Below are 27,780 nucleotides of genomic sequence, written 5' to 3'. Positions count from 1 at the left end.
TACAGGCGGGGGCCCTGGCAAAGCCCCCCATCTCCTTGGGTTGGGGAAATGGAGTTGGGAGTGGGTAGGCTGTGTGGCGAGTTCCCAGGCAGAGTCCCAGAGCAGGGAGAGCGCCCAGAGAGTGCTTTGGAGATCTATGGAAGCTCTCCCTCAAGTCTTCAGCTGACCACTGAGCCGATTGTGCCTGTAAGGGTCCTACCTGAGGCCAGGGGAGTGGGGTGAGGGGCAGGAAGGAACACCTGAAAGGAGCAGGCAGAACAATTCTTGAAGTTCATAAAGGGTCGGGAAGAGTTTGTGTTCCCACCACGCGGAATGAACAAAACCTCGTAATGCATGGGATGGCTGGTGGAGTTCTCAGAAGGACCTTGCCTCAGTACAAGGAAAATTAGCCCTAGAATGAAGGCTGCTCTGGTTCCACCTAACAAAGCTTAAAAGCAGACTTTGAAAGGATCACATTGTTTGCAAGAAATTTAACTGTATTACAGCTCAAGAGTACTTAAATTATTACAAGAACATGCAGTATTCGACAAACTAAAATTCACAATGTCTGCATCTAATTAAAAATTACCAGGCATACAAAGGAGCAAGAAATTAAAATCCACAGAAGCATCAATCAGTTGAAACCAACCCAGAAATGAAACATATGATAGAATTAGTACACACAGGTATTAAAAATTTTAATAACTATGTTTTGTATTTTCAAGAAGATAGAGGAAAATATGAGCATGCTGAGGTAAGACATCAAAGATTTTTTAAAAAACAAATTGAACTTATAGAGCTGAAAGAAAATGTCTGAAATGAAAATATATTGGATGAGAGTAACAGCAGATTAGATAGTGTAGAAGAAAAGATTAGTGAACTTGAAGGTAGAGCAATAGTACATATCCTAAATGAAATGCAGTGAGAAAAAAGACTGGAAAAATATGAACATCAGTGAGCTGTGATTGGCCTAGAAAGGCTGTAACTAGAGTTCTCAAAACAGAGAGAGGAGAGGGGACAGGAAAAAAAACTTGAAGAAATAATGGCAAATCTTTCTAAATTTGATAAGATCTTAGAATTAAAGAGATCTAAAAGGCTATTTGATGTAATCACTCATCTTATATATCAGGATTCCTCCAAAACATCCTTGCCAGGTTGTCCAACTTACACTTTCATAACCTCAGTGGTGAGGATCTTGCTACCTCTGAAGGCAGGTTTGATTCTCAGGACACCTTCCTTTTTTTTTTTTTTTAATTAATTAATTAATTTATTTTTGGCTGTGTTGGGTCTTTGTTACTGTGCACGGGCGTTTTCTAGTTGCGGCGCGCAGGGGCTACTCTTTGTTGCAGTGCATGGGCTTCTCATTGCAGTGGCTTCTCTTGTTGCAGAGCATGGGCTCTAGGTGCGCAGGCTTCAGTAGTTGTGGCTCACGGGCTCAGTAGTTGTGGCTCACGGGCTCAGTAGTTGGCAGCTCATGGGCTCTAGAGTGTGGGCTCAGTAGTTGTGGCACATGGGCTTAGTTGCTCCACAGCATGTGGGATCTTCCCGGACCAGGGCTTGAACCCGTTTCTTAACCACTGGGCCACCAGGGAAGTACCAGGACACCTTCCTTATTTTGAGCTGAAATGTACCCATAATTTTCACCCACTTATTCTGGTTCTTGTGCTTGTAGGAATCTAAATCCATTTCTGAGTTACAGCCTGCAGATATTTGAAGGCACCTCTCATGCTCTCTTCTCCATGGTAACCGTCTGAGATTCCTTCACACATTTCCCATGGAATGTGATTTTGAGTCTCCACTGTCTTGAATTCATACAAACCTGAAGGCAGTGCTCTTAGCTCCACTTAGAGCAGAACTATGTCCACTGTACCTCATTCTGCCTGATGGCCTTCTGGTGAAGCATTAGGTTTTTGGTGGCTGCACCGCACTACGTCTGTGGAGCTGACTGCCAGTGCGCCCCCGACCAACCCTAGCATCCACATCCTGCCCTCCTCTGGTTATCGTCTTGAACCCAAATGCAGATCCTGCTTTCGTACCCATTCGTCTTTATTTTCTTATGTTTTGACTCATCTTGACATTTTGGGTTCCTAATTCTGTCCGTGACAGTATTTCCTACCCTTTTCAGCTTCCGGCATCTGTACATGGGATACATGCTTGTATATCTCCATTTCCTCCTCTTTTGCCTAACACTCGGGCATCTTCATTATAGTGTTCTCGCCCCCGAGACCCTAGCAGCATCCCGGCTGAACTCAGTATCCACGTGGATGAGCTGTCCAGTGCCCCAGTCCTCACCCCGGTAACCTCTGCTCTCCGCAGGCACACTCTCCCGTGGTCATGCTTGGGGCTTTGTCATTATGCAACTGTTCCAGCTCTGGTCCTCAGTTGGCCACAACTCCAACGCTTCCAACAGCCATGTCTACTTAAGAGGATTCTTCAGCTGCTTGGGCTCTCCAGTCTGTTGACTCCTCTGGTCCTGCACTCTTTCTCAATCCATCATGACATTCCTGCCTTTACGCCTTCCCTTATGTAGCATAGGTGCCATGGCTCATTGTTTGAGGAACTCCTGAATCCCTTTGGCCCTCCTGTGTGGCAGAACCCCAGCCTGGAGGAACCCAGGTGCACACTGTCTGTATCAGTAGCGCATCTCTTTTGGAAAAGTCATGGAAGAGGGTATGTTGGTTCCACTAGAAACTTATGACCACAGTTAGACCCTCAGCATTGTCCATCTTGCTTTTCCTTGGCCATCTCACTGTCCATCACTGCAGTCCATATTAGACCTTCTCCACTCTCCTCAAACCACTGACCCCTCTGTACCACCCTCAGCCATCACTCTCAGCAAATGACTTGCCTCCCCCTTGAGTTTATCCTGTTTGGAGTTTGTTGAGTCTCTTGGATTCATGTCTTTTATCAAATTTGGGAAGTTTTCAGCCATTCTTTCTTCAAATATTTTTTCTGTCTCTCTCACCTCTGGCACTCTCATTATGTGTGTGTTGGTATATTTGATGGTGTTCCAACAGGTCTTCATTTTTCTTCATTCCTTTTTCTTCATTCCTTTTTCTTCATTCCTTTTTCTTTCTGTTACTTAGTCTAAATAATCTCAATTTGTTTACCTTAAAGTTCACTGATTCTTCCTTCTGCCAGCTCAAATCTACTGTTGAGGCCCTCTAGTGAATTTCTCATTTTATTTTTTGGATTTTTCAACTCCACGGTTTTTATTTTTTATAATTTCTGTCTCTTTATTGATAGTATCTATTTGGTGAGGCATCATTCTCATACTTTCCTTTAGTTCTTTAGACATGGTTTTCCTTAACTCTTTGAATATATTTGAAATAGATGATTTAAAAGTCTATTTTAGCGAGTCCAAAGTCTGTGCTTCCTCAGGGACAATTTTTATTTATTCATTTTTTCACCCTGTATATGGACCATACTTTCTTGTTTCTTTACATGACTCAATTTTTTGTTGTAAACTAGACATTTTTTGATATTTTGGGTTTTTTTTTAATGGAAGTCTAGTTGATTTACAATGTTGTGTTAATTTCTGCTGTACAGCAAAATGATTCAGTTATACATATATATATATATATATATATATATATATTCTTTTTCAGATTCTTTTCCCTTATAGGTTATTACAAAATTTGACTATAGGCCCCTGAGCTCTACAGCAGGACCTTGTTTTTTATCCATCCTATATATACTAGTTTGCCTCTGCAAACCCCACACCCCCACTCCACCCCTCCCCCACAGCCACTGTATGTCTGTTCTCTATGTGAAAACTAGACATTTTAAAATATTATAATGTGGCAATTCTGGAAATCATATTCACCCCCTCCCCTGGGTTCTTGTTGTCAGTGCTCTCGTTTGCTTAGTGACTTCTATGAACTATTTCGGTAAAGGTCTATATTCTTTGTTGAGTGTGGCCACTGAAGTCTCTGCTGCATTAGCTTAGAGGTCAGCTAATGATTGGACAGTCTGCATCCCAAACATCTCCCAGTCTTTGCTGACGGGCTCTCTACATGCGTCAGGTTCACCTTCAACACCCAGCCAGGCAGTTTACAGCTTGGCCTTAACTCTCACTTCCTGTTCATGCAGAGTCTCAAGTTCAGCCCCAGGTGAGAGCTTAGGCCCTTCCTGGTCTTTCTTGAGCCTCTGTGCAGCCCTAGGCAGGCGCGTGGCCTTCTAGATCCCCAGTAACATGTCAGAGCTTTCAGAGCGAGCCCTGATACACCCCTCATCCCCAGCCTTTCCTACCAAGCTGGTTGGTTAGTCTGTTATTTGCCCTGTTTCCACTGCCTCAGGAAGCAGCAACTAGAACATGTGCCTGTAAATTTTTTTTAAAATACATTTATTTATTTATTTATTTTTGGCTGTGTTGGGTCTTTGTTGTGGTGCGCGGGCTTCTCACTGCGGTGGCTTCTCTTGTTACGGAGCACGGGCTCTAGGCATGCGGGCTCAGTAGTTGTAGCTCGTGAGCTCTAGAGCGCAGGCTCATTAGTTGTGGCACACGGGCTTAGTTGCTCTGCGGCATGTGGGATCTTCCCAGACCAGGGCTCGAACCCGTGTCCCCTGCATTGGCAGGCGGATTCTTAACCACTGTGCCACCAGGGAAGTCCCGCCTGTAAATATTTTTGACAAACAATCTCCTAAAGGTCAACTTTAGCACCGGGCAGTTGGAGCCAGATGAAATAAAGACGGCCTTTCGGGGGGGGGTCTTCTAAGGAGCCACCAGACAGGTGGCCTTTTGTGACTTAGTAACTATAATTTGGGAATGAAACTTAAAAAGAGTTCGACCCACTCTTCCTCCTCCAGCCTTGGAAGTACGTGTGGGCTGTTACTTTAAGGTTACTGCTGAGCTGGGAGCAGGGGATGACACCACAGAGCTATCATTACCAAGATTCAGCCACTTTTCTTGAATGTGGGCTCCCCAAGTAACTGCAGGCCTTTGGTTAATTTCCATAGTTCTGAAACAGTCAACTCTGACAATATTTGCCAGTTGTGACAATCTCCTTTTCCCTATTTTCCTGTTTCTCTGTATGCTTTGTAAATTTTTGTTAAGAACTGGACGTTTTTAATATTGTACTGTGATAACTCTGGAAACCAGGCTCTCCTCCCTCCCCAGGCAGTGCTGTTCTTGCTTGTTCTTGCTTTTTGTCATTGCTGGTCTGCAGTTCTATTCGTTTGGTGACTTTTCTAAACCAGTTTTTACAGAGACTGTGTTCCTTGTCATGTGTGGTGTCTGCTATCTCCGCAGTCAGCCAATGGCCCAACAGAGTTTTTTTTTTTCCTTTCTTCTTCTTCTTTTTTTTTGGCCACACAGCTTGCAGATCTTAGTTCCCCAACCAGTGATTGAATCCGGGCCACAGCAGTGAAAGCACCAAGTCCTAACCACTGGACCCCCGGGGAATTCCCAAAGAAGAGTTTCTTAAAAGTTTATGTCTCCTTAAATTACTCAGCAGGCACTGCCTGGGAAGGCACTTCAGCCCAGAGGGGTTAAGACAATGGGCCTGCCTCTCCGTCAGTCCCAGAAATTTTATTTTTCTGGAAATCTTTTTTTTTTCCTATAAATTTATTTATTTTTGGCTATGTTGGGTCTTCGTTGCTGTGCGTGGGCTTTCTCTAGCTGTGGTGAGTGGGGGCTACTCTTCGTTGTGGTGTGCGGGCTTCTCATTGCGGTGGCTTCTCTTGTTGCGGAGCACGGGCTCTAGGCACACGGGCTTCAGTAGTTGTGGCACGTGGGCTCAGTAGTTGTGGTTGCAGGCTCAGTAGTTGTGGCGCATGGGCCCAGTTGCTCTGCAGCATGTGGGGTCTTCCTGGACCAGGGCTCGAACCCGTGTCCCCTGCATTGGCAGGTGGACTCTCAACCACTGTGCCACCAGGGAAGTCCCTTTCAGATATTCTTTTTGTCCTTGGCCGTGCTTAGGTGCAGGTGAATCTTTTATTCTGCCTGGCACTTTGTAAGCTTTCAGTCTCAAGCAGTGGATTTTACTTTAGCTCTAGGAAATTTAGATAGATGATAGAATTTATGGATTAATTTGACATGTGTCTTTTCTGTGGTTATCTGTATTTTCGGATATTTCCTCAGATTTACCATTAGTCTCTAGCCATGTCCATTTCATTATCCAGTCAAGTGGAATGCTGTATTTTAGTGTTCATATTTTTCATTTCCAGTTACTTTTCCCAGTTGCTCTTTTTCCTTAAATGCCTACAGTTTATGAATATTTCTAAGAATAGGAATTATAATTTTTAAAAGTTTCTCTCTTGCTCTTTGCATTCTTTCTGTTTCCTTTTGCGTCAGCTCTTCTGCCTGCTCATTTTGATTTTCTTCAGTGTTTGCTGCATGTTGGTTTAATGTTTATACTTGGGAAGGAAGGACCACATTGTCACTTTGACTAGTAGAGACGGTGCAGGGTTAGCCGACGCTGCCATCCTGCGTCTGCTCTGCGGAGGAGGTCGTTGCTCTGGTGAGAGGGTTGCCTGCAGGCTCTGCCTGAGTTGGTGGCACCTGCTGGCTAATGGTCTTCCCCACAGGCTGAGGGGAGGGAGGCCGGAGCTCTGGGGGGGAGCACCGCCATCTGTTGTGTGTTTTGCATCCACACTGGCTCCATGGTGTAGGCCTGCGGTCACCGCCACTCTGCTGAGTCGTTCTCCAGGGCCCCCCGAGCCCCATGCAAGGCCCCTGAGCCTCATGTGAGGCCCTCGCCAGACAGACCTCCCAGCACAGCTGCCAGAGCTCAGGGCATCCCCGAGGAGGCAGATGTTTTCTCTGCCTTGAACACTGGCCTCCAGCTGCATTTTTGAGGAAGACTCCCAGCCACAGGGGAAGATTACCCTTCACAGGCTGAAACCTGCTGCTTTTTCTTCCCAACCCTTTTTTTTGTTGTTGTTGAATTTTTGAATTTTATTTATTGTTTACACAGCAGGTTCTTATTAGTTATCTGTTTTATACATATCAGTGTATACATGTCAATCCCAAACTCCCAGTTCATCACACCACCCCTCACCCTGCCACTTTCCCCCCTTGGTGTCCATACGCTTGTTCTCTACATGTGTGTCTATTTCTGCCCTGCAAACCAATTCATCTGTAACCAACCCTCACATGTTTATACTCATCAACAAAACTTTAAGAATTATGCTGTGTCGTGGCAGCCTAGCCCACGTCCCTTTCGACCTGAATTCTAACTGGTGACATTGAAGTTAGTGAGGTCTTATCGTGTCCTCATTTTATCAAATAGGGAAGTAGTATGTGGACTGAGTTGACTGGTCGGTCACTCTGGCAGGTTCGTCCGGCCAGCAGGTGATTAGTGCTACACTGAACTGTGAGTTTTGGGTCACTGACTCTTTCTTGTCCCCCAACAGAGATGTCATGTCCCTTGGGAGCCAAGTGATGCCCATTTCTGCTCCCTTTCATCTGTTTGATGCACTTGCGGTGAGTATTTGCAGTGATCTTACCTCTGTGTACCATATGCAGCACGATTTTGTTTTGTGTGTCTAGTTTTGAGTTGAATGCCCGTGGTTACATTCCTGAAAAGCGGGAGCTCTTGCCTCGAGCAGCCGCAGCCACGTGCGGGACAGACAGGTTGACTGAGAGCGTAGCGTCTCAGGTGGGAGGGGCCTGAGTTAGCCAGCCTCCCCTACCTCACCTGGGGCTGGGTGCTGTGTGTGACTGCTGGCCACGGGGCGACACCTCCAAGGCGGGCCGTGCTACCTCGGAGTCCACTCTGACCTCTAGAAGGTCCTTCTCCCGGCTGACCTTCTCTAGGTTTACAGGTACTTGAAGACCCTTCTGCTAAACCCTGGAATCATCCCTTGAGGCTTCTTCCTGGTTTCAGCAATTAGTCCTCATGACATGATTTCTGGGTCCATTTGCCATCCTGCTTTTCTTCCCAAGGGATTCCTTCTGCTGTGTCACACTCACTCTGAAGATGTGGTGCCCACGACTGGACACTGGCCGTGGCAAGAATGTGACAGAGAGCAAGACGGTCATCACCCCTCTGGCTCTGGGCATTTTTGAAGCCTAACTGGATTAATATTTTTCAGCCATGATATCAGACTAGTTTCTGCTGAGACTTCCATCAATGAAACCTCTACATTATTTAAAACTATGCTTTTATGAACTATTTTTAAATAGAGATTTAAATGCTGTTACTTGGTGGGTTTCTGGATGAAAGCTGCTGTAGTTGTTGTTAACGTAACTTTAAAAAAAATTATTTATTTATTTGGTTGTGTGGGGTCTTAGTTGCAGCTCGCAGCCTCCTTAGTTGTGGCCCGCGGGCTCCTTAGGTGCGGCATGTGGGCTCCTTAGTTGCGGAATAAGAACTCTCAGTTGCAGCATGCATGTGGGATCTAGTTCCATGACCAGGGATCGAACCCAGGCCCCCTGCATTGGGAGCGCAGAGTCGTATCCACTGCGCCACCAGGGAAGTCCCTTAACATAACTTTAGAAGCAAATGTTCTCCTTTACCTCTTACATAAGGTGTGGTCCCTGTCTTGAGATAGGGTATGTGACTGTATTCAGAGCTGTGAAATACCAGGTTGTGTTGTGACCTGATGTGATGATGACACCTGAGTGACTGCAACACTGGTTTTGGTTTTCCTCTCTTTAGGGCACCTCTGGTGGAGTCCTGAGAGGTGCAGGAAACAAAAGATGGGTGCCTTCCTGAATGCCATTGGTTATTACGTTTTTGGTTTTCCCCTTGGAGCATCTCTGATGTTTGCTGCTAATCATGGGATAATAGGTATGTGTCTGATTCCTCGGTGACTTACCTCAAATCTCACTTGTCCTGTTAAGATAAACTGCTTGAGATACAAACCAGTTGTCTGGAAAGTGACCCCTGTGGAATAGGAAAAATGATTTTCTCCCTACAGAGTTATTTTGTATATAGAAAATACAATTTGTATATTCGGTATATGAAAACAATGTGTGTATTCAGTATACAAAAACACTGGAAATGTCGACTTGAAGGAAATAAACATGACCCTGCCCTCAGGATGAGACCAAGATTAAGTAATTACACAATTATTCCATTAGGGTTAAGTATTGTGAAAGCTGTGATCTCCTATGATGGCCTGGAACAGTTCCCTGAGGTCGTAATGCATTAGCTTAGTCCTGAGATGTGACTAGAATCACCTAGACGAGGTGACCACAGTTTGCTGAAAAACGATTCTTTCTCTGTTGAATGGTCTTGGCACCCTTGTCGAAAATCAGTGGACCAGAGACGTGTGGGTTTATTTCTGGACTCTGTTCTGCTTCATTGGTCTCTATGTCCAGCTCACACCAGTACCGCACTGTTTGGATTACTGTAGCTGTGCGGTAAGTTTTTGTTTTTTTAATTTAATTTTATTTATTTTTTTATACAGCAGGTTCTTATTAGTTATCTATTTTATACAAGTTTTTTAAAATTTTTATTGAAGTATAGTTGATGTTAGGGAGTGTTCTAATTTCATTCTTTTACATGTAGCTGTCCAGTTTTCCCAGCACCACTTACTGAAGAGACTGTCTTTTCTCCATTGTATATTCTTGCCTCCTCTGTCATAGATTAGTTGACCATAGGTGCGCGGGTTTATCTCTGGGCTTTCTATCCTGTTCCATTGATCTATATTTCTGTTTCTGTGCCAGTACCATACTGTCTTGATTACTATAGCTTTGTAATATAGTCTGAAGTCAGGGAGTCTGATTCCTCCAGCTCCGTTTTTTTCCCTCAAGACTGCCTTGGCTATTAGGGGTCTTTTGTGTCTCCATACAAATTTTAAGATTTTTTTGTTCTAGTTCTGTAAAAAATGCCACTGGTAATTTGATAGGGATTGCACTGAATCTGTAGATTGCTTTGGGTAGTATAGTCATTTTCACAATATTGATTCTTCCAGTCCAAGAACATGGTATATCTCTCCATCTCTTTGTGTCATCTCTGATTTCTTTCATCAGGGTCTTATAGTTTTCTGCATACAGGTCTTTTGTTTCCCTAGGTAGGTTTATTCCTAGGTATTTTATTCTTTTTGTTGCAGTGGTAAATGGGAGTGTTTCCATAATTTCTCTTTCCGATTTTTCATCATTAGTATATAGGAATGCAAGAGATTTCTGTGCATTAATTTTGTATCCTGCAACTTTACCAAATTCATTAATTAGCTCTAGCAGTTTTCTGCTGGCAGTTTTAGGATTCTCTATGTATAGTATCATGTCACCTGCAAACAGTGACAGTTTTACTTCTTCTTTTCCAATTTGTATTCCTTTTATTTCTTTTTCTTCTCTGATTGCCATGGCTAGGACTTCCAGAACTATGTTGAATAATAGTGGTGAGAGTGGACATCCTTGTCTCATTCTTGATCTTAGAAGAAATGCTTTCAGTTTTTCACCATTGAGAATGATGTTTGCTGTGGGTTTGTCATATATGGCCTTTATTATGTTGAGGTAGGTTCCCTCTATGCCCACTTTCTGGAGAGTTTTTATCATAAATGGGTGTTGAATTTTGTCAAAAGCTTTTTCTGCATCTATTGAGATGATCATATGGTTTTTATTCTTCAATATGTTAATATGGTATATCACATTGATTGATTTGCATATATTGAAGAATCCTTGCATCCTTGGGTTAAATCCCACTTGATTGTGGTGTATGATCCTTTTAATGTGTTGTTGGATTCTGTTTGCTAGTATTTTGTTGAGGATTTTTGCATCTATAGTCATCAGTGATATTGGTCTGTAATTTTCTTTTTTTGTAGTGTCTTTGGTTTTGGTATCAGGGTGATGGTGGCCTCATAGAATGAGTTTGGGAGTGTTCCTTCCTCTGCAATTTTTTGGAAGAGTTTGAGAAGGATAGGTATTAGCTCTTCTCTAAATGTTTGATAGAATTCACCTGTGAAGCCATCTGGTCCTGGACTTTTGTTTGCTGGAAGATTTTTAATCACAAAAACACACATACATTAACAAACGTGTGTGCATGTCTTTTTTAAAATAATTAATTATTTATTTATTTTTGGCTGTGTTGGGTCTTCGTTTCTGTGAGAGGGCTTTCTCTAGTTGTGGCAAGCGGGGGCCACACTCTCCATCGCGGTGCGCGGACCTCTCACTGTTGTGGTCTCTCTTGTTGCGGAGCACAGGCTCCAGACGCGCAGGCGCGCAGGCTCAGTAGTTGTGGCTCACGGGCCTAGTTGCTCCGCGGCATGTGGGATCTTCCCAGACCAGGGCTCGAACCCGTGTCCCCTGCACTGGCAGGCGGACTCTCAACCACTGCGCCACCAGGGAAGCCCATGCGTTGGGTCTTTGTTGCTGTGTGCAGGCTTTCTCTAGTTGTGGTGAGCGGGGGCTACTCTCATTGCGGTGTGCAGGCTTCTCATTTTGGTGGCTTCTCGTTGCAGAGCACGGGCTCTAGGTGCATGGGCTTCAGTAGTTGTGGCACGCAGGCTCAGTAATTATGGCACATGGGCTTTACAGCGCAGGCTCAGTAGTTGTGGCGCATGGGCTTAGTTGCTCCACAGCATGTGGGCTCTTCCCGGACCAGGGCTCGAACTCATGTCCCCTGCATTGGCAGGCAGATTCTCAACCACTGCGCCACCAGGGAAGCCGCAAAAATTTCATTCTTTTTTATGGCTGATCTCTGATGGAATACTTACCTACCATAATCTTCTTTATTCATTCATCTGTTGATAAACACTTAGGTGCTTCCATATCTTAGCAACTGTAAATAATGCTGCTATGAACATTGGGGTGCATGTATCTTATCAAAATAATGTTTTTGTTTTTTTTGAATATATACCCAGGAGTGGAATTGCTGGATCATATGATAGTTCTATTTTTAGTTTTCTGAGGAACCTCCATACTGTTCTCCATAGTGGCTGCACTGATTTACATTCCCACCAACAGTGCACGAGGGTTCCCTTTTCTCCACATCCTCGCCAACACTTGTTATTTGTCTTCTTTTTGGTGATGGCCATTCTGACAGGTGTGAGATGATATCTCGTTCTGGTTTTGATTTCTATTTCACTGATTATTAGTGATATTGAGCATATTTTCATGTGCCTATTGGCCATCTGCATGTCCTCTTTGGAAAAATTTCTATTCAGTTCTGCCCATTTTTTAATCAGGTTGTTTTTTTGATGTTGAGTTGTATGAGCTATTTATATATGTTGGATGTTAACCCTGTACTGATCATATACAAATATTTTCTCCCATTCAGTAGGTTTTCTTTACTTTTTGTTGATGTGCAAAAGATTTTCCTTTGCTGTGCAAAAGATTTTAAGTTTTATTAGGCGACATTTGTTTATTTTTGCTTTTATTTCCTTTGTTTTAGGAGATGGATCAAAAAAAATTGCTACAATTTATGTCAAACAGTGTTCTGCCTATGTTTTCCTCTAGGAGTTTAATGATATCTGGTTTTACATTTAGGTCTTTAATCCATTTTGAGTTTATTTTTGTATATGATGTTAGAGAATGTTCTAATTTCATTCTTTTACATGTAGCTGTCCAGTTCTCCCAGCACCATTTATTGAAGAGACGTCTCTTCTCCATTGTATATTCTTGCCTCTTTGTTGTAGATTAATTGACAGTGAGTGTGTGGGTTTACTTCTGGGCTCTCTGTTCTGTTCCATTGATCTATGTGTCTGTTTTTGTGCCAGTATGGTACTGTTTTGATTACTGTAGCTTTGCAGTATAGTTTGAAGACAGGGAATGTGATTCCTCCAGCTCTGTTCTTCTTTCTCAAGATTGTTTTGGCTATTCTTTTGTGTTTCCATACATATTTGAAAGTTATTTGTTCTAGTTCTGTGAAAAATACCATTGGTATTTTGACAGGGATTGCATTGAATCTATATATTGTGTTGGGTAAGATGGTCATTTAACAATATTAATTATTCCAGTTCAAGAACACAGTATATCTTTCCATCTATTTGTGTTGTTTTCAGTTTCTTTCATCAGTGTCTTATAGTTTTCCGAGTACAGGTCTTTTACCTGTAGGTTTATTCCTAGGTATTTTATTCTCTTTGATGCAATGTTAAATGGGATTGTTGCCTCAGTTTCTCTTGCTGATAGTTCGTTGTTAGTATACAGAAGTGCAATACAGTTGTTAGTATATAGAAACAATCCCATTAATACTTTTAATTAAAAATAAAGTTTTTAGTGCCTGGGGAGATGATCCTATAAATTTTCTCCTTAGATCTCTTATGATGATAAATCATATTATTTGCTTTCTTCATATTGAACAATCCTGACTAGTATATGCTACTCTTTTAGTGAGCTGCTGGATTCTGCTAATATTGTATTTAAGAATTTTGCGATGATAGTTATAAGACTGGTCAATAGTTTCTTTGTGTAATCTTTGTAAAGTTATGACATTAACAGTATTAATATACACTTACTACATAAGGAAAATTTAAAATGTTCCCTTTTTGTATTCCCTGGAACAATTTACATAGTATAGGAATATTATTATTATAAAGGTTTGGCTAAATTCTATGAAACTGTCATGCCGGGCATTTTGGAGGAGTTTGTTACAACTTTCACAATTTCTTCTCTGAAAATCAGTTTGTTTAGACTTTATATCTTTTTGGAGGGGGGTCAACTTTGGCAAATTATACATATTTTCAGAAATCTATCCATTTTATCATGATTCTAAATGTATAGAATTGTGCAAAACAATCTGTCATGTGCTTTTGGGGTAAGTTGTTGTATGTGTGTTCTGCATCTATATCCACATCTGCAATTTCTCTGGATTTCCTCAGTAACGATGAGTTGTATTTTCTGCAGAAAATAGTCTGATTCAAGGACTGACCGAATGCTGTAGTATGTATTCAAGTAGCTCCTTTTGTTCTGTGTCAACCAGTACATTTTGACCGTGTAAACAATTTTGAATCTGTCCCCATTGCTCTGTGAAATTTTAATCCTGCAGCTGTCGTGAGAGCCTTCTGTGTCCACACAATCAGAGGTGCTTAGTTTCTTATCCTGACTTTTTGGAAATGTTGTCATGTGATGGCTTAATGAGTAACTGTCCTCAATGTCATGTCTCTTTTGATGACTAGTTCAGGCTGAGAGCCTGTGGGGTATTTGATCAGGGTCAAGCAGGATTTCGTCCTTCTGTTTGGGACACAGAACTGCCAAGTATTTATTACGGTCTCATCCCTGCCAAGCACCGTTGTCGACACCAGGGAAATAACCGTTTTAACCAAATAGCCAGAGCCTCTGCCTTATGAGCTGCTGGGGTTTCACAATTCAGCTTTACTTTAAAAAGCAAAAAACATAAAAACCTCTACTCTAGTAGATGCTAAGCTCTTTAGAATAAGAACACGTCCGATTTCCCTCTTTGTCCATAAAAGTCCCTCTCGCTATTGGACTTATTTAGCAGGTGCTCAGATTTGTTAAATAACACTTTTAAACTATTAATTATACATTAACAACATGGAAATCTTGTGAAAATACATAAAAAATATAATGATGAAAATTAAAATTACCTCTAGTTCACTCCTCAAATATAAAACCTGAGGTATGTCAATGTATTTTATTCCAGCCTTTTAAAATTATTTTTCTCCTAGTACTTTTTCTGTTATTCACAAAAGTGGGGTTATACTGAATATGTAATTTTCCCTGGTCCCATGTTAAAGACATGGTTTTTATTAATTCTCTAGTATTTCCTTGTATCATTTATTTAATGCTTCCCTAATAGTGGCCACTTGAATTGCTCCCCTTTTATTTTTTAAATTGAAGTATTGCTGATTTACAATGTTGTGTTAATTTCTGCTGTAGAGCAAAGTGACTCAGTTATATACATATATACATTCTTTTTTATGTTCTTTTCCATTATGGTTTATTCTAGGATATTGAATACAGTTCCCTGTGCTATACAGTAGGACCTTGTTGTTTATCCATTCTATGTGTAATAGTTTGCATCTACTAACCCCAAACTCCCAGTCCGTCCCTCCCCCACCCACCCCCCCTGGCAACCACAAGTCTGTTCTCTGTGTCTATGAGTCTATTTTGTAGATGAGTTCATTTGTGTCATATTTTAGATTCCACATACAAGTGATGTCATATGGTATTTCTCTTTCTCTTTCTGACTGACTTCACTTAGTATGATCATCTCTAGGTCCATCTATGTAGCTGCAAATGGCATTATTTCATTCTTTCTTATGGCTGAGTAGTATTCCATTGTGTATATGTACCACATCTTTATCCGTTCCTCTGATGATGGACATTTAGGTTGTTTCCATGTCTTGGCTGTTGTGAATATGCTGCTATGAACATTGGGGTGCATGTATCTTTTTGAATTAGAGTTTTGTCCGGGTATATGCCCAGGAGTGGGATTGCTGGATCATGTAGCAACTCTATTTTTAGTTTTTTGAGGAATCTCCTTACTGTTTTCCATAGTAGCTGCACCAACTTACATTCCCACAAACAGCGTAGGAGGGTTCCCTTTTCTCCACACCTTCTCCAGCATTTGTTATTTGTAGACGTTTTAATGATGGCCTTTCTGACCAGTGTGAGGTGGTACCTCACTGTAGTTTTGATTTGCATTTCTCTGATCATTAGCGATGTTGTAAGTTGCTCCTCTTTTAAATAACATTGTGACGAGCATCCCAGGTATATGAATTATTAACGACATTCCTGAGTCTCTCCTTAGGATGGATTCCTAGGAATGGAATCAGTCCATCAAAGGGTATAAAGTGTCCATCCATCTGCTTCTCAACTCGAGAGGTTATTCCAGTGAAATGGCCAGGAGTCCACGGGAGGCCCAGCCTCAGTGACCCCTTGCCAACGTGGGGCCCCAGACATGTGAACAGGTTAGCAGACTAATTCCCAGTTTATACTGGGTTCCAACTCAAGCCTAGACAGCTGGCTTTGTAGTGCAGTTACTCATATGTGAATGGGTATTTTATATCCACTTTGTTATGCAATGATATTTAAGTGGTTTAAATAGTTTCTTCTCATAAGGAGATAGGCATTGTTTATAATGTTTCTCAGTCATCTCTTGTACACAGCAATTGGAGAGATGGTTCTCAAAGTGGGCTTCTAGAAACATCAGGCCTCACAGGTACATGCACACACCCACCTAAAGCTTTCCAGTGGGTTCCCACTAGAGTTGGAATCAAACCTGGTCAGTGGTAAGCTTGAGCCTGATCCTGGTCCATAATTATCTAAAATTTTAGCGTAAGCTGCAGTTTACGCTGTGGATACGGTAGTTACGGGAGAATGTTAATGATGCCGGGAGGGGGCATTGCAGAAAATCTGAATGGGATACTTGTTTCCCACCCACAGGTCTCTGGTTCGGATTGATGGTCTGTGTCTTCTTTCAAACCCTCTTCTACTTGGTGTACACCTGGAGGATAAACTGGAACAGAGTGGCAGAGCAGGTAACAGAGGGCGGGTCCTCTTAGAGATAAGAAGTCTTTCAGGGTGAAAATGGTAAGAAATCCATTGGCAGCATGACGCACTTTGATTAGTGAAATGCATCCAACGTGAGAGCTGGGGGCAAAAGGAAATCCTGTGTCAGCACGTTTTCCTCTTAATGTGGAGTTAATTTAGTTATCTACTAAGCAGGGCTCAGCCAGAAAAAAAAGAGAATTCGCTTAGAAACTATTTTGCTGTTTTGGTGTGGTAGTCTTAGAAAAGCAGTAGTGTTTCCTGTTTTTCCTGATCTGTTGTCTCGTTTTAGGCGTTTTAAAAAGGATCTTTTGGTCCATGGTTTCCTAAGAAATGCAAAATGCTAAGTGCCTGTGATCAGGGAAGTTCTTGGGGGCAGAACCTGTCCTGCGGGTTGAGGACCGGGATCCTGACCCTCTGGGCATCTCTGTGTTGAAGTGTGAGCCCTGCTGACTGCATCAGGGTTTGAGAGGAGATGGGTGGGAGGCCGGCTGAGGGGAGGTGTCCTGGACAAAGAGCCGTGAGGAGGAGCTGAGCTGTGCAGACCGCCACCGTCTGCGTCTGGACCACCCTCGAGGGTTCGCAGCCCTTCTGCCTTTCCTTACGGTGAGGTATCATGTCCTTCCTCCCTTCAGTGTGATTGCTGGAGGGAATGAAGTGTACAGGACGTTCAGTTGGACCATAAACTACCCCTTAGGTGACTGTACCATTTATCTTTAGACTTTATTCCTTTTATCGGGATTTAGGAGCAGTAAAGGGCACAGAGCAAAAAATATGTTATGTTTGCAACTATGGCAACAAGTGCAAACAGTTGCACTTATCAGCTTCCAATATTAATAAGTTGCACTTATCAGCTCATTTTTGTGAGCTGATATTGGGGCGAAGAATAGTGGTTTCTAGTGTCGTGTTGTACTGTCACTGGCGTTTTCAGGACCAAGCAAGACCGCGCTCGATGCTGTCACCTCTAGCGTAGTTTCCGAGGGAGCTTAACCACAGTTTAACAGCAGTGAACTGGCCTCACTTGACTGCACTTGCTTTACCTCTGTGACGCTTTGTTTAGGCACAGGTTCGAGCCGGGCTGAGCGGGACGAAAGAGGCCGTGCCCACTGCAATAGGTAAGGGAGTTTACGGGGGACGTTCTCCAATGTCCTTTATTTCTGGTTCTCACGCCTGGAACTCGGTGCATGAGCTCCTGCTCCCTTGCGCAGTAGCTTGTCTCTGCCTTTCTCATTGGCAGGCCAACTCTGCGTTCCCCTCTGGAACGTGCTTAATAACCCCACATGTAACAAACCATTTACAACGTAGGCTCGTGTCACCTTCAGGAATACCCTTTACTCAGACTAGCACGTAAGGAAATACCTCACTGTTCTCTGCAAACAGATCTGTCCATCCTAGAGAAAGAGGTAGCCGATGGGGTGATTCTACCTGATGTCATCCGACCTGAGAGCCAGGCCATGCAGCTGGTGGAGGAGAACAGCTCGTGTGGGGTGGCCACCATCGGGGAGGTCTTGACGGGGACCCAGCTGATTTTGTATCACGGGGCGGCTGTAGTTTTAGCTTTCGCTGTCCTGGTAGCAGGAATTGTAATAAGAGTTTTCACTGACTGTGGCTGAAACGGAATCACCGGGACAGTGGTTACGCTCTCAACTAAATGTGGAAAGGATACCACTTAGTTGAGATGTGTGCTTAGTTATTCTGAGAGTTTGCACGATCTTACTGCTTACTGAAGATCAAGAAAAGAGTTATAATTTTAAGTGAACTTTTCTCCCAAAGATTAACTCTGTCATGGTTTTTAAATCTGCAAATCTGGTTTTCCCGGCTGTAAGTGTTCTTTATGCCGTCGTATATTTAATATCTTTCGTCTTCCAGGAAAGCAGGTCCTCTAACATTAACCGCTGGTCACGCTGTCTTTGTGTTTCTCTGTTACGTGTTCAGTCTTGTCCGTGAGTTTGTACGAAGTGCTGTCTAGTCCGGTCCCAGGTAGTGCCGTGTGAGCTTTTATAAAATAAACACTTTAAAATGTGTGCTCGGACTGTTTGTTTCTACCTAAATCATAACTTGTAGCTTATTACCTTTTAAGAAGTTTTTGTTAAACTTTTGTATTAATTAAAAAATAAATCTGTGTTCTCTCCTGCTGCTCAGCTCCCAGATGCCAGCAGGTATGGCTGCACCTCTCGATGGAGATTTTTAGAGCCTTTTAAAGGAAATTTGACCAATCCAAATAGGAAATCCTAAAAAAAAATGACTGACGGACATTGGAGCTTCCCCAACACAAAGCCCACCCGATGACCTGGAGAGCAGTGTTCCCTGGAACACTATTAAATTAATAATTTAATTATTAAATTAAAATAATTTAATTTTTTAAAAAACTATTATACCACCTTGGTGTGAAGTGCCTCCCTGTCATTTTAGTTTGCAGTTCTAATGCACATTACTAATGACGTCGATCATCATTGCATAGGTTTACTGGCCATCTGTGTATGTATGTTTTCTGGAGAAATGTGCCCATGTTTACATTGAGTTGTTTGTTGCTGAGTTGTAAGAGTTTTTAATACACTCTGGATGCTGGGTCCTTATCAGATGGGTGTGGTTTGCAGTATTCTCCACCCCCAATTCTGTAGCCCATATTTTCACTTTCTCAATAGTGTCTGCTCTTTGAACAAAAAGTTATTAATTTTGATGAAGCCCAATTTATCTATTTTTTCTGTTGCTTTCATTTTTGTTGTCATATCTAAATAAAAATCCACTGCCACATTCATTGTCAGAAAAAAAATTAAGTACTGTTGGAATATGAAAATAGAAGAAATTTAAAACTAAATAACAGCTTACAGGGACTCAGGAAAACACTTCACATAGGATTACTGGTTTGTTATAAAGGATACAACTCAGGAAGAGCCACATGGATGAGATGCACAGGGTAAAGTACAGAGGTGACGGTGCTCAGGTGGTCCTTCTGATGACCAACTGCCCTCCTGAAGCTACGTAGGCGCCCCCCCCCCCCATGAGTCACGTTATTAGCGTTAAGCCCTAAACCTGAAACTTCTCTACAAAACAGTCTGTTCTTAAAATGGGCACATGATCTGCATTGACATTTCTCCAAAGATGATGTACAGATTGCCAATAAACACATGAAAAGATGCTTAACATCTTAGCCATTAGACAAATGCAAAAGAAAACCCCAAGGAGATACCACTACACATGCACTAAGTGGCTGTAATAAACACAGATACAGCACTGGCGTAGATGGGGAGAAACTGGAACCCTCATACATTACTGGTAGGAATGTAAGATGGTGCCGCCACTATGGAAAACAATTTTATTACAGTTCCACAAAAAGTGAAACAGAGTTACCATGTGACTCTAGAGTTACCATGTAACTGAGCAACTGTACTCCTGGGTATATACCCAGAGAACTGAAAACATGTCCACAGAGAAACTTCTACGTGAATGTTCCTAGCAGCATTATTCAAGACAGCCAAAAACTGTTTAATGAAATTATAATATTCAAAATGCCCAGTTTTCAATACAAAATTACTATGCATGCAAAGAATCAAGAATGTATGGCCATTTACCAGGAAGAAAAGATTAATAGAGACTATCCCCGAATAAATATGCCCAGACAAGGGACAAAGAAGTAAAGGGAGCTAGGAGCATGATCTCTCAACAAAGAGAGAATGCCAACAAAGAAATAAAGTACAGGAACCAAACATAAATCCTGGAGCTGAATAACACGAAACCTGAAGTGAAAATGTCACTGCAGGGGCTCTGTGGCAGATTGGAGCAGGCAGGAGGAAGCCGGGGAATTTGAAGGAAGGACTGATCTGACACCAACTGGGTGTTTGTTTGTTTACAACTCAGCTCAAGTCTGACACTAACAAACTGGAGTCAACATCAGACCCCACAAGTTAAAGGACCACATCTCCAAAACGACTGCCCTTCAGATGCCAGCCACAAGTGGGGTCCCCAGGCCAGCCACAAATAGCCAATAAGCACAAGAAAAGATGCCCAACATCATTAGCCATTTAGGAAATGCACATTAAAACCACAATGAGATAGCACCTCACACCTATTATGATGCCTATAATCACAAAGTAAAATATTTTAAAATAAGTGTTGGTAAGGATGTGGAGAAATACGGAACTCTTGTGCATTGCTGGTAAGAATGTAAAGTGATGCAAGCTACTGTGAAAAACAGTTTGGCGGTTCCTCAAAAACTTAAACATAGAAATACCGTATTATCCAGCAGTTCCACTACTAGGTTATACCCAAAAGAAGAATTAAAAGCAGGGACTCGAACAGATACTTGTACACCAGTGTTCACCACGGCATTACTCACGATAGGTGACGGAAACAACCCAAGTGTCCCTCACAAATGAATGGATTTATGTGTATACAAAGGAATATTATTCAGCCGTAAAAAGAATGAAATTCTGACACATGCTACAACATGCATGAATCTTGAGAACATTATGCTAAGTGAAATAAGCCAGATACAAGAGGACAGAAATAGTAGGATTCCACTTACATGAGGTACCTAGAGTAGGGAAATTCATAGAGACAGAATAAGAGTTACCAGGGATTGGGGGAGGGGGAAATGGGGAGTTATTATTTAATGGGTACAGGGTTTCTGTTTGGGATGATGAAAAAGATCTGCAAATGGACAGTGGTGACAACAGCATTTTGAATGTACTTAATGCCAATGAAATCTACACTTAAAAATTAAGAAAATGACAACTTTTATGCTATATATATTGTAGTACAATAGAAAGGATGAAAGGCAGAAAAATTAATGCTACTATATCAATATGTACTGCTGTTCTTGGAAAAAGGAACAGAATAGAAGAAGTATTCAAACAAGTAATAGCATGAAGTCTGACACTTTAATGGGTACTCTGTACCTAAAAAACAAACAAAAATCAATACTAAGATAGAGCCTGATGACAATTCTGTTCTCTGATGACAAGTAATGTCTAGATCTTTAGGAAGAACGAGCAAATCATCTACAAAGCAGAAAAAAAAAATCAGGTGGTTTCACAATTTCTTCTATATAGCTGCATTAATTTCTAGTGGACACTACAGCAATGTCCGCTAGAAGCAAGAAAAATGTGACCCAGGACCATCTGTCCCTCAGATGCTGAATAAAGCCAACAAACACATAAATATCCTCAAGCATGTTAACAACTCAGCAGCTATAGCACCCCTGGCTATTAAAAAAAAAAAAAAAAAAAAACTGCTTGCAATCAAAATAATTCAGGAATTGGACTCTTTGGTAGAAGGACTGGCAATATGGAACTAAGGAAGTGAGGCTTAAGAACAACGTGAGTTGTGATCATAGAACAGGACGTAAATGTAAAAATAATGTGTTTTTAAAAATCCGGAGGCAAGGAATGCAGAGGTGGGATAAAGCATAAATTCTCTAATTTTTATGTTTTCGTATCAGTAAATCCTACGGAAGGTTGAAAGCTGGGGTCTAAACAAGCCTCAAGTTCTTTTTTTAAATAACTCTTTTTTAGTTAAGCTAAGAGCTATTTTAATTAAATACTGTCTCATTATTAAACCTCACTTGAAATTCAGCAATTCAGTTTCACTTTAGTCTTTCATTGAATTTAAGAGTAAATTTAATTGCATTAAAAAATAGTACTATAGATAATCCCATTGTTATCAGCTTATTTACCTTCTATCCTCACGTGTATGTATGAGAGAGATCTGGAATGACATCCACCAAACGTCCCCAGTAAGTAGTGTTATTTCTGAGAGGAGGAATCTGGAATTATTTTATTCCTCTTTGCTTTGTATAATTCCGTATTACTTAAATTTTTAAAACTAATGACTAATGTCATTTTTACAAAACAACAGTAAGTTATTTCTTTACAAAGAACTGGCCCCTTCACGCACTAAGGCCATGAAGTATTCAAGAACTTTTCAGGGCAGCAGAGACAAGGACCCCGCCAGACACCTCTACCTCCGCTGACCCCCAGCAGGGGCCCACAGCCTGGAGAAGGTCCCTGGACACTCTGAAAGCCAGACTGTCACAGTGTGATCTCAGATTACTTTTTTTAAAAGTGTGTATGACAGAGAGGTCCCCAAACTTTCCTGGTTGATGGCACTGTTCGTTAGTGCCTTAGCAATATGTTTTTCATGGCACCCTGTGGCCAAAAGAAATACCTATTCATTAATTAGTTAAGTTGATAATTACTCATAGCCTAACAATTTAGTAGCTATTTAAAAAATAATACACATAAATGGAAAAAAATAATAGTCTTTTTTTGTCTCATTCTTAAGTGGACGCCTGCACCTGCTGGGCACCGAACAACTTCTCAGGCCCTGAGGTCAGGTTGGACGCTGCTACCCTCACTGCCTTTTTCACACTGACTTTCACACAACGTTTTATCACAGCAACTGCTGAGATAAGTTTTTCAAAGATACGACGACATCATTAAAAAAATACATGATGCGTTCTAACGTTAGAGCTGTAAAATGCCTTCAGCTGATAGCTTGCGTGGTGTATAACAGGCATTAAGCCTCATTCTGTTTCCCTTGAAACTTTAAAATACTCTGAAATGTGCCTGTGGATTCACTGCTATCCCCATAGCACCTTGGCCCAGAGTTTGGGAACCAAACCGTTGAGTACGTATAAGAAAAAAGTCTGAAAGTATACAGCACATTAGCAGAGGATACTTCGGAGTGATGATGGTATTACACATAGTTTTTACTTCTCTATACTTCTCTGTATTTACTGGAAAAAAATTATGCATTACTTCTACAATCAGGAAAAGCAAATAATTAGGCAGCCACCAGATTCCCAAACATTAAAAATTAAAGCAATATCAAGAGTTCCTTATGACCCAGCAATCCCACTCCTGGGCATATATCCAGAAAAGACGAAAACTCTAATTTGAAAAGACACATGCACCCCAATGTTCATAATGGCACTATTCACAATAGCCAAGACATGGAAGCAACCTAAATGTCCATCAACAGATGAATGGATAAAGAGAATGTGGTACGTATATACAATGGAATATCAGCCATAAAAAAGAATGAAATAATGCCATTTGCAGCAACATGGATGGACCTAGAGATTATCATACTAAGTGAAGTTAGAAAGACAAATACCATGTGATATCACTCATATGTGGAATCTAAAAAAAATGATAACAAATGAACTTATTTACAAAACAAATAGACTCACAGACATAGAAAACAAATGGTTACCAAAGGGGAAAGGGGGGCAGGGATAAATTACGAATTTGGGATTAACAGATACACACTACTATATATAAAGTAGATAATCAACAAGGACCTACTGTATAGCACAGGGAACTATACTCAATATATTGTAATGACCTATAATGAAAATTATCAGTTATAATGTACATATATATATATAAAACTGAATCACTTCGCTATACATCTGAAACTAACAAAACATTGTAAATCAACTGTACTCAAAAAAAAAGGCCATATCAAGTGTCATCAAGGATGTGAAATAACAGGAACTCGTATACACTACTAGCGAGACTGTTAACTTGTAGAACCACTGGTTTTTAAAAAATTAAAAAATATTTTTTTAGGGCTTCCCTGGTGGCGCAGTGGTTACGACTCTGCCTGCCAATGCAGGGGACACGGGTTCGAGCCCTGGTCTGGGAAGAGCCCACGTGCCTTGGAGCAACTAAGCCCGTGCACCACAACTACTGAGCCTGCACTCTACAGCTCACAAGACGCAACTACTGAGCCCACGTGTCACAACTACTGAAGCCCGCACACCTAGAGCCCATGCTCCGTAACAAAAGAAGCCACCTCTACGAGAAGCCCGCGCACTGCAACGAAGAGTAGCCCCTGCTCGCTGCAACTAGAGAAAGCCCACGCGCAGCAACAAAGACCCAACACAGCCAAAAATAAATAAGTTTATAAAAAAAAATAATAATAATATTGGCTTCTATATTTGACTATGTAGTTACTTTTATCAGTGATTTTCATTTCTTCACATTGCTTTGTATTATTACCTAAGGCCCCTTCATTTCAACCTAAAAGACTCCCCTTTGCATTTCTTATAGTGCAGGCCTACTAGTGACACATTTTTTCAGCTCTTGTTTATCTGGGAGTGTTTTAATATTCCTGTCCTCTGGATAGTTCTGCCAAATAAAGGATTCCTGGTTGACAGTTTTTCTCCCAGCACTTTAAATCTGTCATCCCCCCATCTTCTGGCCTCCATGGTATTTGATGGGAAAGTGGCTGTCAGTCTTACTGAGGATTCCCTTCTGCATGATAAGTCACTTCTTTCCTGCTTTCAGAATTCTCCCTTTGTCTTTGTCTTTGTACAACTTGATTATAATACGTCTCAGTGTAGGTCTCTTTGAATTTATCTTGCTTTGAGCTAATTGAGGTTACTGGATTTGTAGATCCATGTATTTCATCGACTTGGGGAAGTTTCTGACCTTTCTTCAAATATTCCTTCTGCTCCTTTTATCCTCTTCTGGCACTCCCATTATGAATATGTTGCTACACTGGATGGTGTCTTATAGGTCTTTAGGCTCTGCTTATTTTTCTTCAATCCTTTTTATTCCTTTCTGCTCTTCATGCTGGATAATCTCAAGTGACCTATTCTGATATAATGAGTATATCTGGATTCTGACCCCCAGTTCCTGGCACAAAGCTTTAAAAATGCTTGGACTTTCCTGAGTGATAGGAGTGTTTGTAGCATGAGGTGACACATGCAGGGGCCCTTAGATAGCTGCAGGATGGGGGCTGGTCACTAAAAAACCAACCACACATGTAGAGGGTTGGAAATTTCAGCCTCACCTCCCTGATCTCCCCGAGAGGCTAGAGAGTGAGTTCAATCACACCAATGGTGTAATCAATCATATCTATGTATCAGTAATAAAACTCCATATAAAAATTCTGGGCTATAAAACCCAGGGGAGCTTCCTGCTTGGTGAACACTTGATATACTGGGAGGGTGATGGGCTCAGACCCCGAGAGGAGAGGGCCTGGAAGCTCTGCATCATCTCTGGCCCCCAGACCTTGCCTTACTTCCTACATCTGGTGTTCCTCGGTTGTTTCTTTTATAAAATTCATAATCATAAGTATAGCATTTTCAGTGTGTTCTGGGACACACTCTAGCCAAGTACAGAATGGAGGAAGCTGTGGGAAATGCTGAATTTATAGTCCAGTCAGCCAGGCAGAAGTGTGGGTATCCTGGCATCCCACTTGTGGCTGGTACCTGAGGGGAGTGCAGTCTGCTGAGGACACTGCCCTTCAGCTTGTGGCATCTGATGCTACTAACTTGAGTTCAGAACTGAATTGAACTGAGTTGTAGACACACAGCTGGTGTCAGCAGAGTCCTATATTCAAGTTCATTGATTCTTTCTTCTACCTATTCCAATTTGCTCCTAAAACCACCAAGTAATATTTTCATTTCAGATACAGTATTATTCAGGATTTCTATCTGGTTCCTATACTTCCTATTTCTTTGTTGGAATTCTCTATTTGTTGATACATCATGCTCTTGGTTTCCTTTAGCTCTTTGAGCATTTTAAGACTGTTAATTTAGGGACTTCCCTGGTGGCGCAGTGGTTTAAGACTCTGCGCTCCCAATGCTAGGGGCCCGGGTTCAATCCCTGGCCAGGGAACTAGATCCCACATGCATGCTGCAACTAAGAGGTCACATGCCACAACTAAGGAGCCTGCGTGCTGCAACTAAGGAGCCTGTGAGGCACAACTAAAGGAGGCACAACTAAGACCCGGTGCAACCAACTAAATAAATAGATAAATATTAAAAAAAAAAAAAAGACAAACTATTTCTCAGAAAAGTTCACTGTCTGGCTTCTTCAGGTACAATGTCTATTAATCTTTTCTTCCTGTGAAGCGGCCATACATTTCTGATTTTGTGCATGCCTAGTAATTTTATATTAAAAATTGGGAATTTTGACTATTACAATCTGGCAATTCTGGAGTCAGATACTTTCCACTCCCACTGCTTGATAAAGATTACTTTTTTTTTTTTTTTTTTTTACTTTTTAAAACTATTTTTGTTAGAACAGTATTCTTTATTGTGTATGGCCACTGAGTCTCTGTTTCATTACCTTAGTGGTCACCTAGTGATTTCACAGAAATTTCCTTAAAGAGTTTTTGGCTATTCTGAATAGTGCTTCTGGGAACATTCATGTAGAAGTTTCTGTGTGGACATGCGTTTTCCATTCTCTTGGGTATATACCCAGGAGTACAACTGCTGGGTCATACAGTAACTCTATGTTTCACTTTTTGAGGAACTGTGAAATTGTTTTCCACAGTGGCTGCACCATTTCTCCAAATCTAGGGCAACACTTGTGGTCATTACTGCCACCAAGTGTATGTGGTGTCTCCTTGTGTGTTCATTTGTATGAGTCTAATGTCTAATATATTGAGCATTCTCATGTGCTTACTGTCCATTTTTATATTATCCACTTTGTATTGTCCATTTTTATATTACCCTTGGAGAAATGCCAATGCAGACCCTTTGCCCATTTTAAAAACAGACTTAATTTTTAAAGCAGTTTCGGGTTTACAGAAAAATTTCACAGAAGTACATAGTTCCCACAAATGCTGCCCCTCACAGACCCATGCACAGATTCTCTTATTAACATTGTGCATTAGAGTAATAAATTTGTAACAATTGATGAATGAACTTTGCTACATTATTATTAACTAAAGTCCATAGCTTACATTGGGGTTGACTCTTGGTATCATCTAGTTCCATGGGTTCTTCAAGCAAGTGTATTTCATGTACCTACCATGACAGTATCATACAGAGTTAGCTTCACTGCCCTGAAAATGCCTTTTGCTCATGGACTACTCTCTCCCCACACCCAAACCCCTGGCAGCCACCGACCTTTATTACGGTTTCCCAACTCCAGCATGTCATATAGCTGGAATCATAGGATATGGACCCTTTTCAGACTGGCTGCTCTCACTCAGGGATCCTCCAGGTCTTTTCACGGCTTGAGAGCTCTTTTCTTTTGACCACTGAGTAAAATTCCTTTGTATGGATGTAGTACAGTTTGATTATCTAGTCACTGATTGAAGCACATCTGGTTGCTTCCAAGTTTGGGCAATTAAGGATAAAGCTGCTGGGCTTCCCTGGTGGCACAGTGGTTAAGAATCCACCTGCCAATGCAGGGGACACAAGTTCGAGCCCTGGTCTGGGAAGATCCCACATGCCGTGGAGCAACTAAGCCCGTGCGCCACAACTACTGAGCCTGCGCTCTAGAGCCCGCGAGCTACAACTACTGAGCCTGTGTGCCTAGAGCCCGTGCTCTGCATAAGAGAAGACACTGTAATGAGAAGCCTGTGCACTGCAACGAAGAGTAGCCCCCACTCGCTGCAGCTAGAGAAAGCCCGTGCGCAGCAACAAAAACCCAGTGCAGCCAAAAATAAATAAATAAAATAATTTTTTAAAAAAAAGAATAAAGTTGCTAGGGACT

At 41.6% G+C, this 27,780-nt stretch overlaps 1 protein-coding gene across 1 annotated transcript in view; it reads left to right on the top strand.

Moving 5' to 3' along the window:
- Positions 1-18,345, top strand: part of LOC132354591 (multidrug and toxin extrusion protein 2-like) — a gene marked incomplete at its 5' end in the record, with an annotated part of 53,940 nt that extends 35,595 nt beyond the window's left edge. The window contains 6 exon segments of the mRNA XM_059906449.1: positions 7,336-7,405; positions 8,583-8,613; positions 8,616-8,714; positions 16,214-16,308; positions 17,379-17,433; positions 17,699-18,345. Of these exon segments, the coding sequence (XP_059762432.1) occupies positions 7,336-7,405; positions 8,583-8,613; positions 8,616-8,714; positions 16,214-16,308; positions 17,379-17,433; positions 17,699-17,931 (583 nt within the window).
- Between the last annotated feature and the right edge of the window lie 9,435 nt (positions 18,346-27,780).

Source organism: Balaenoptera ricei, chromosome 20 (assembly GCF_028023285.1).
Source record: "Balaenoptera ricei isolate mBalRic1 chromosome 20, mBalRic1.hap2, whole genome shotgun sequence".
NCBI classification, from domain to species: Eukaryota; Metazoa; Chordata; class Mammalia; order Artiodactyla; family Balaenopteridae; genus Balaenoptera; species Balaenoptera ricei.
Note: the sequence above shows the minus strand (reverse complement) of the source record. Positions and strands in the feature narration are given on the sequence as shown.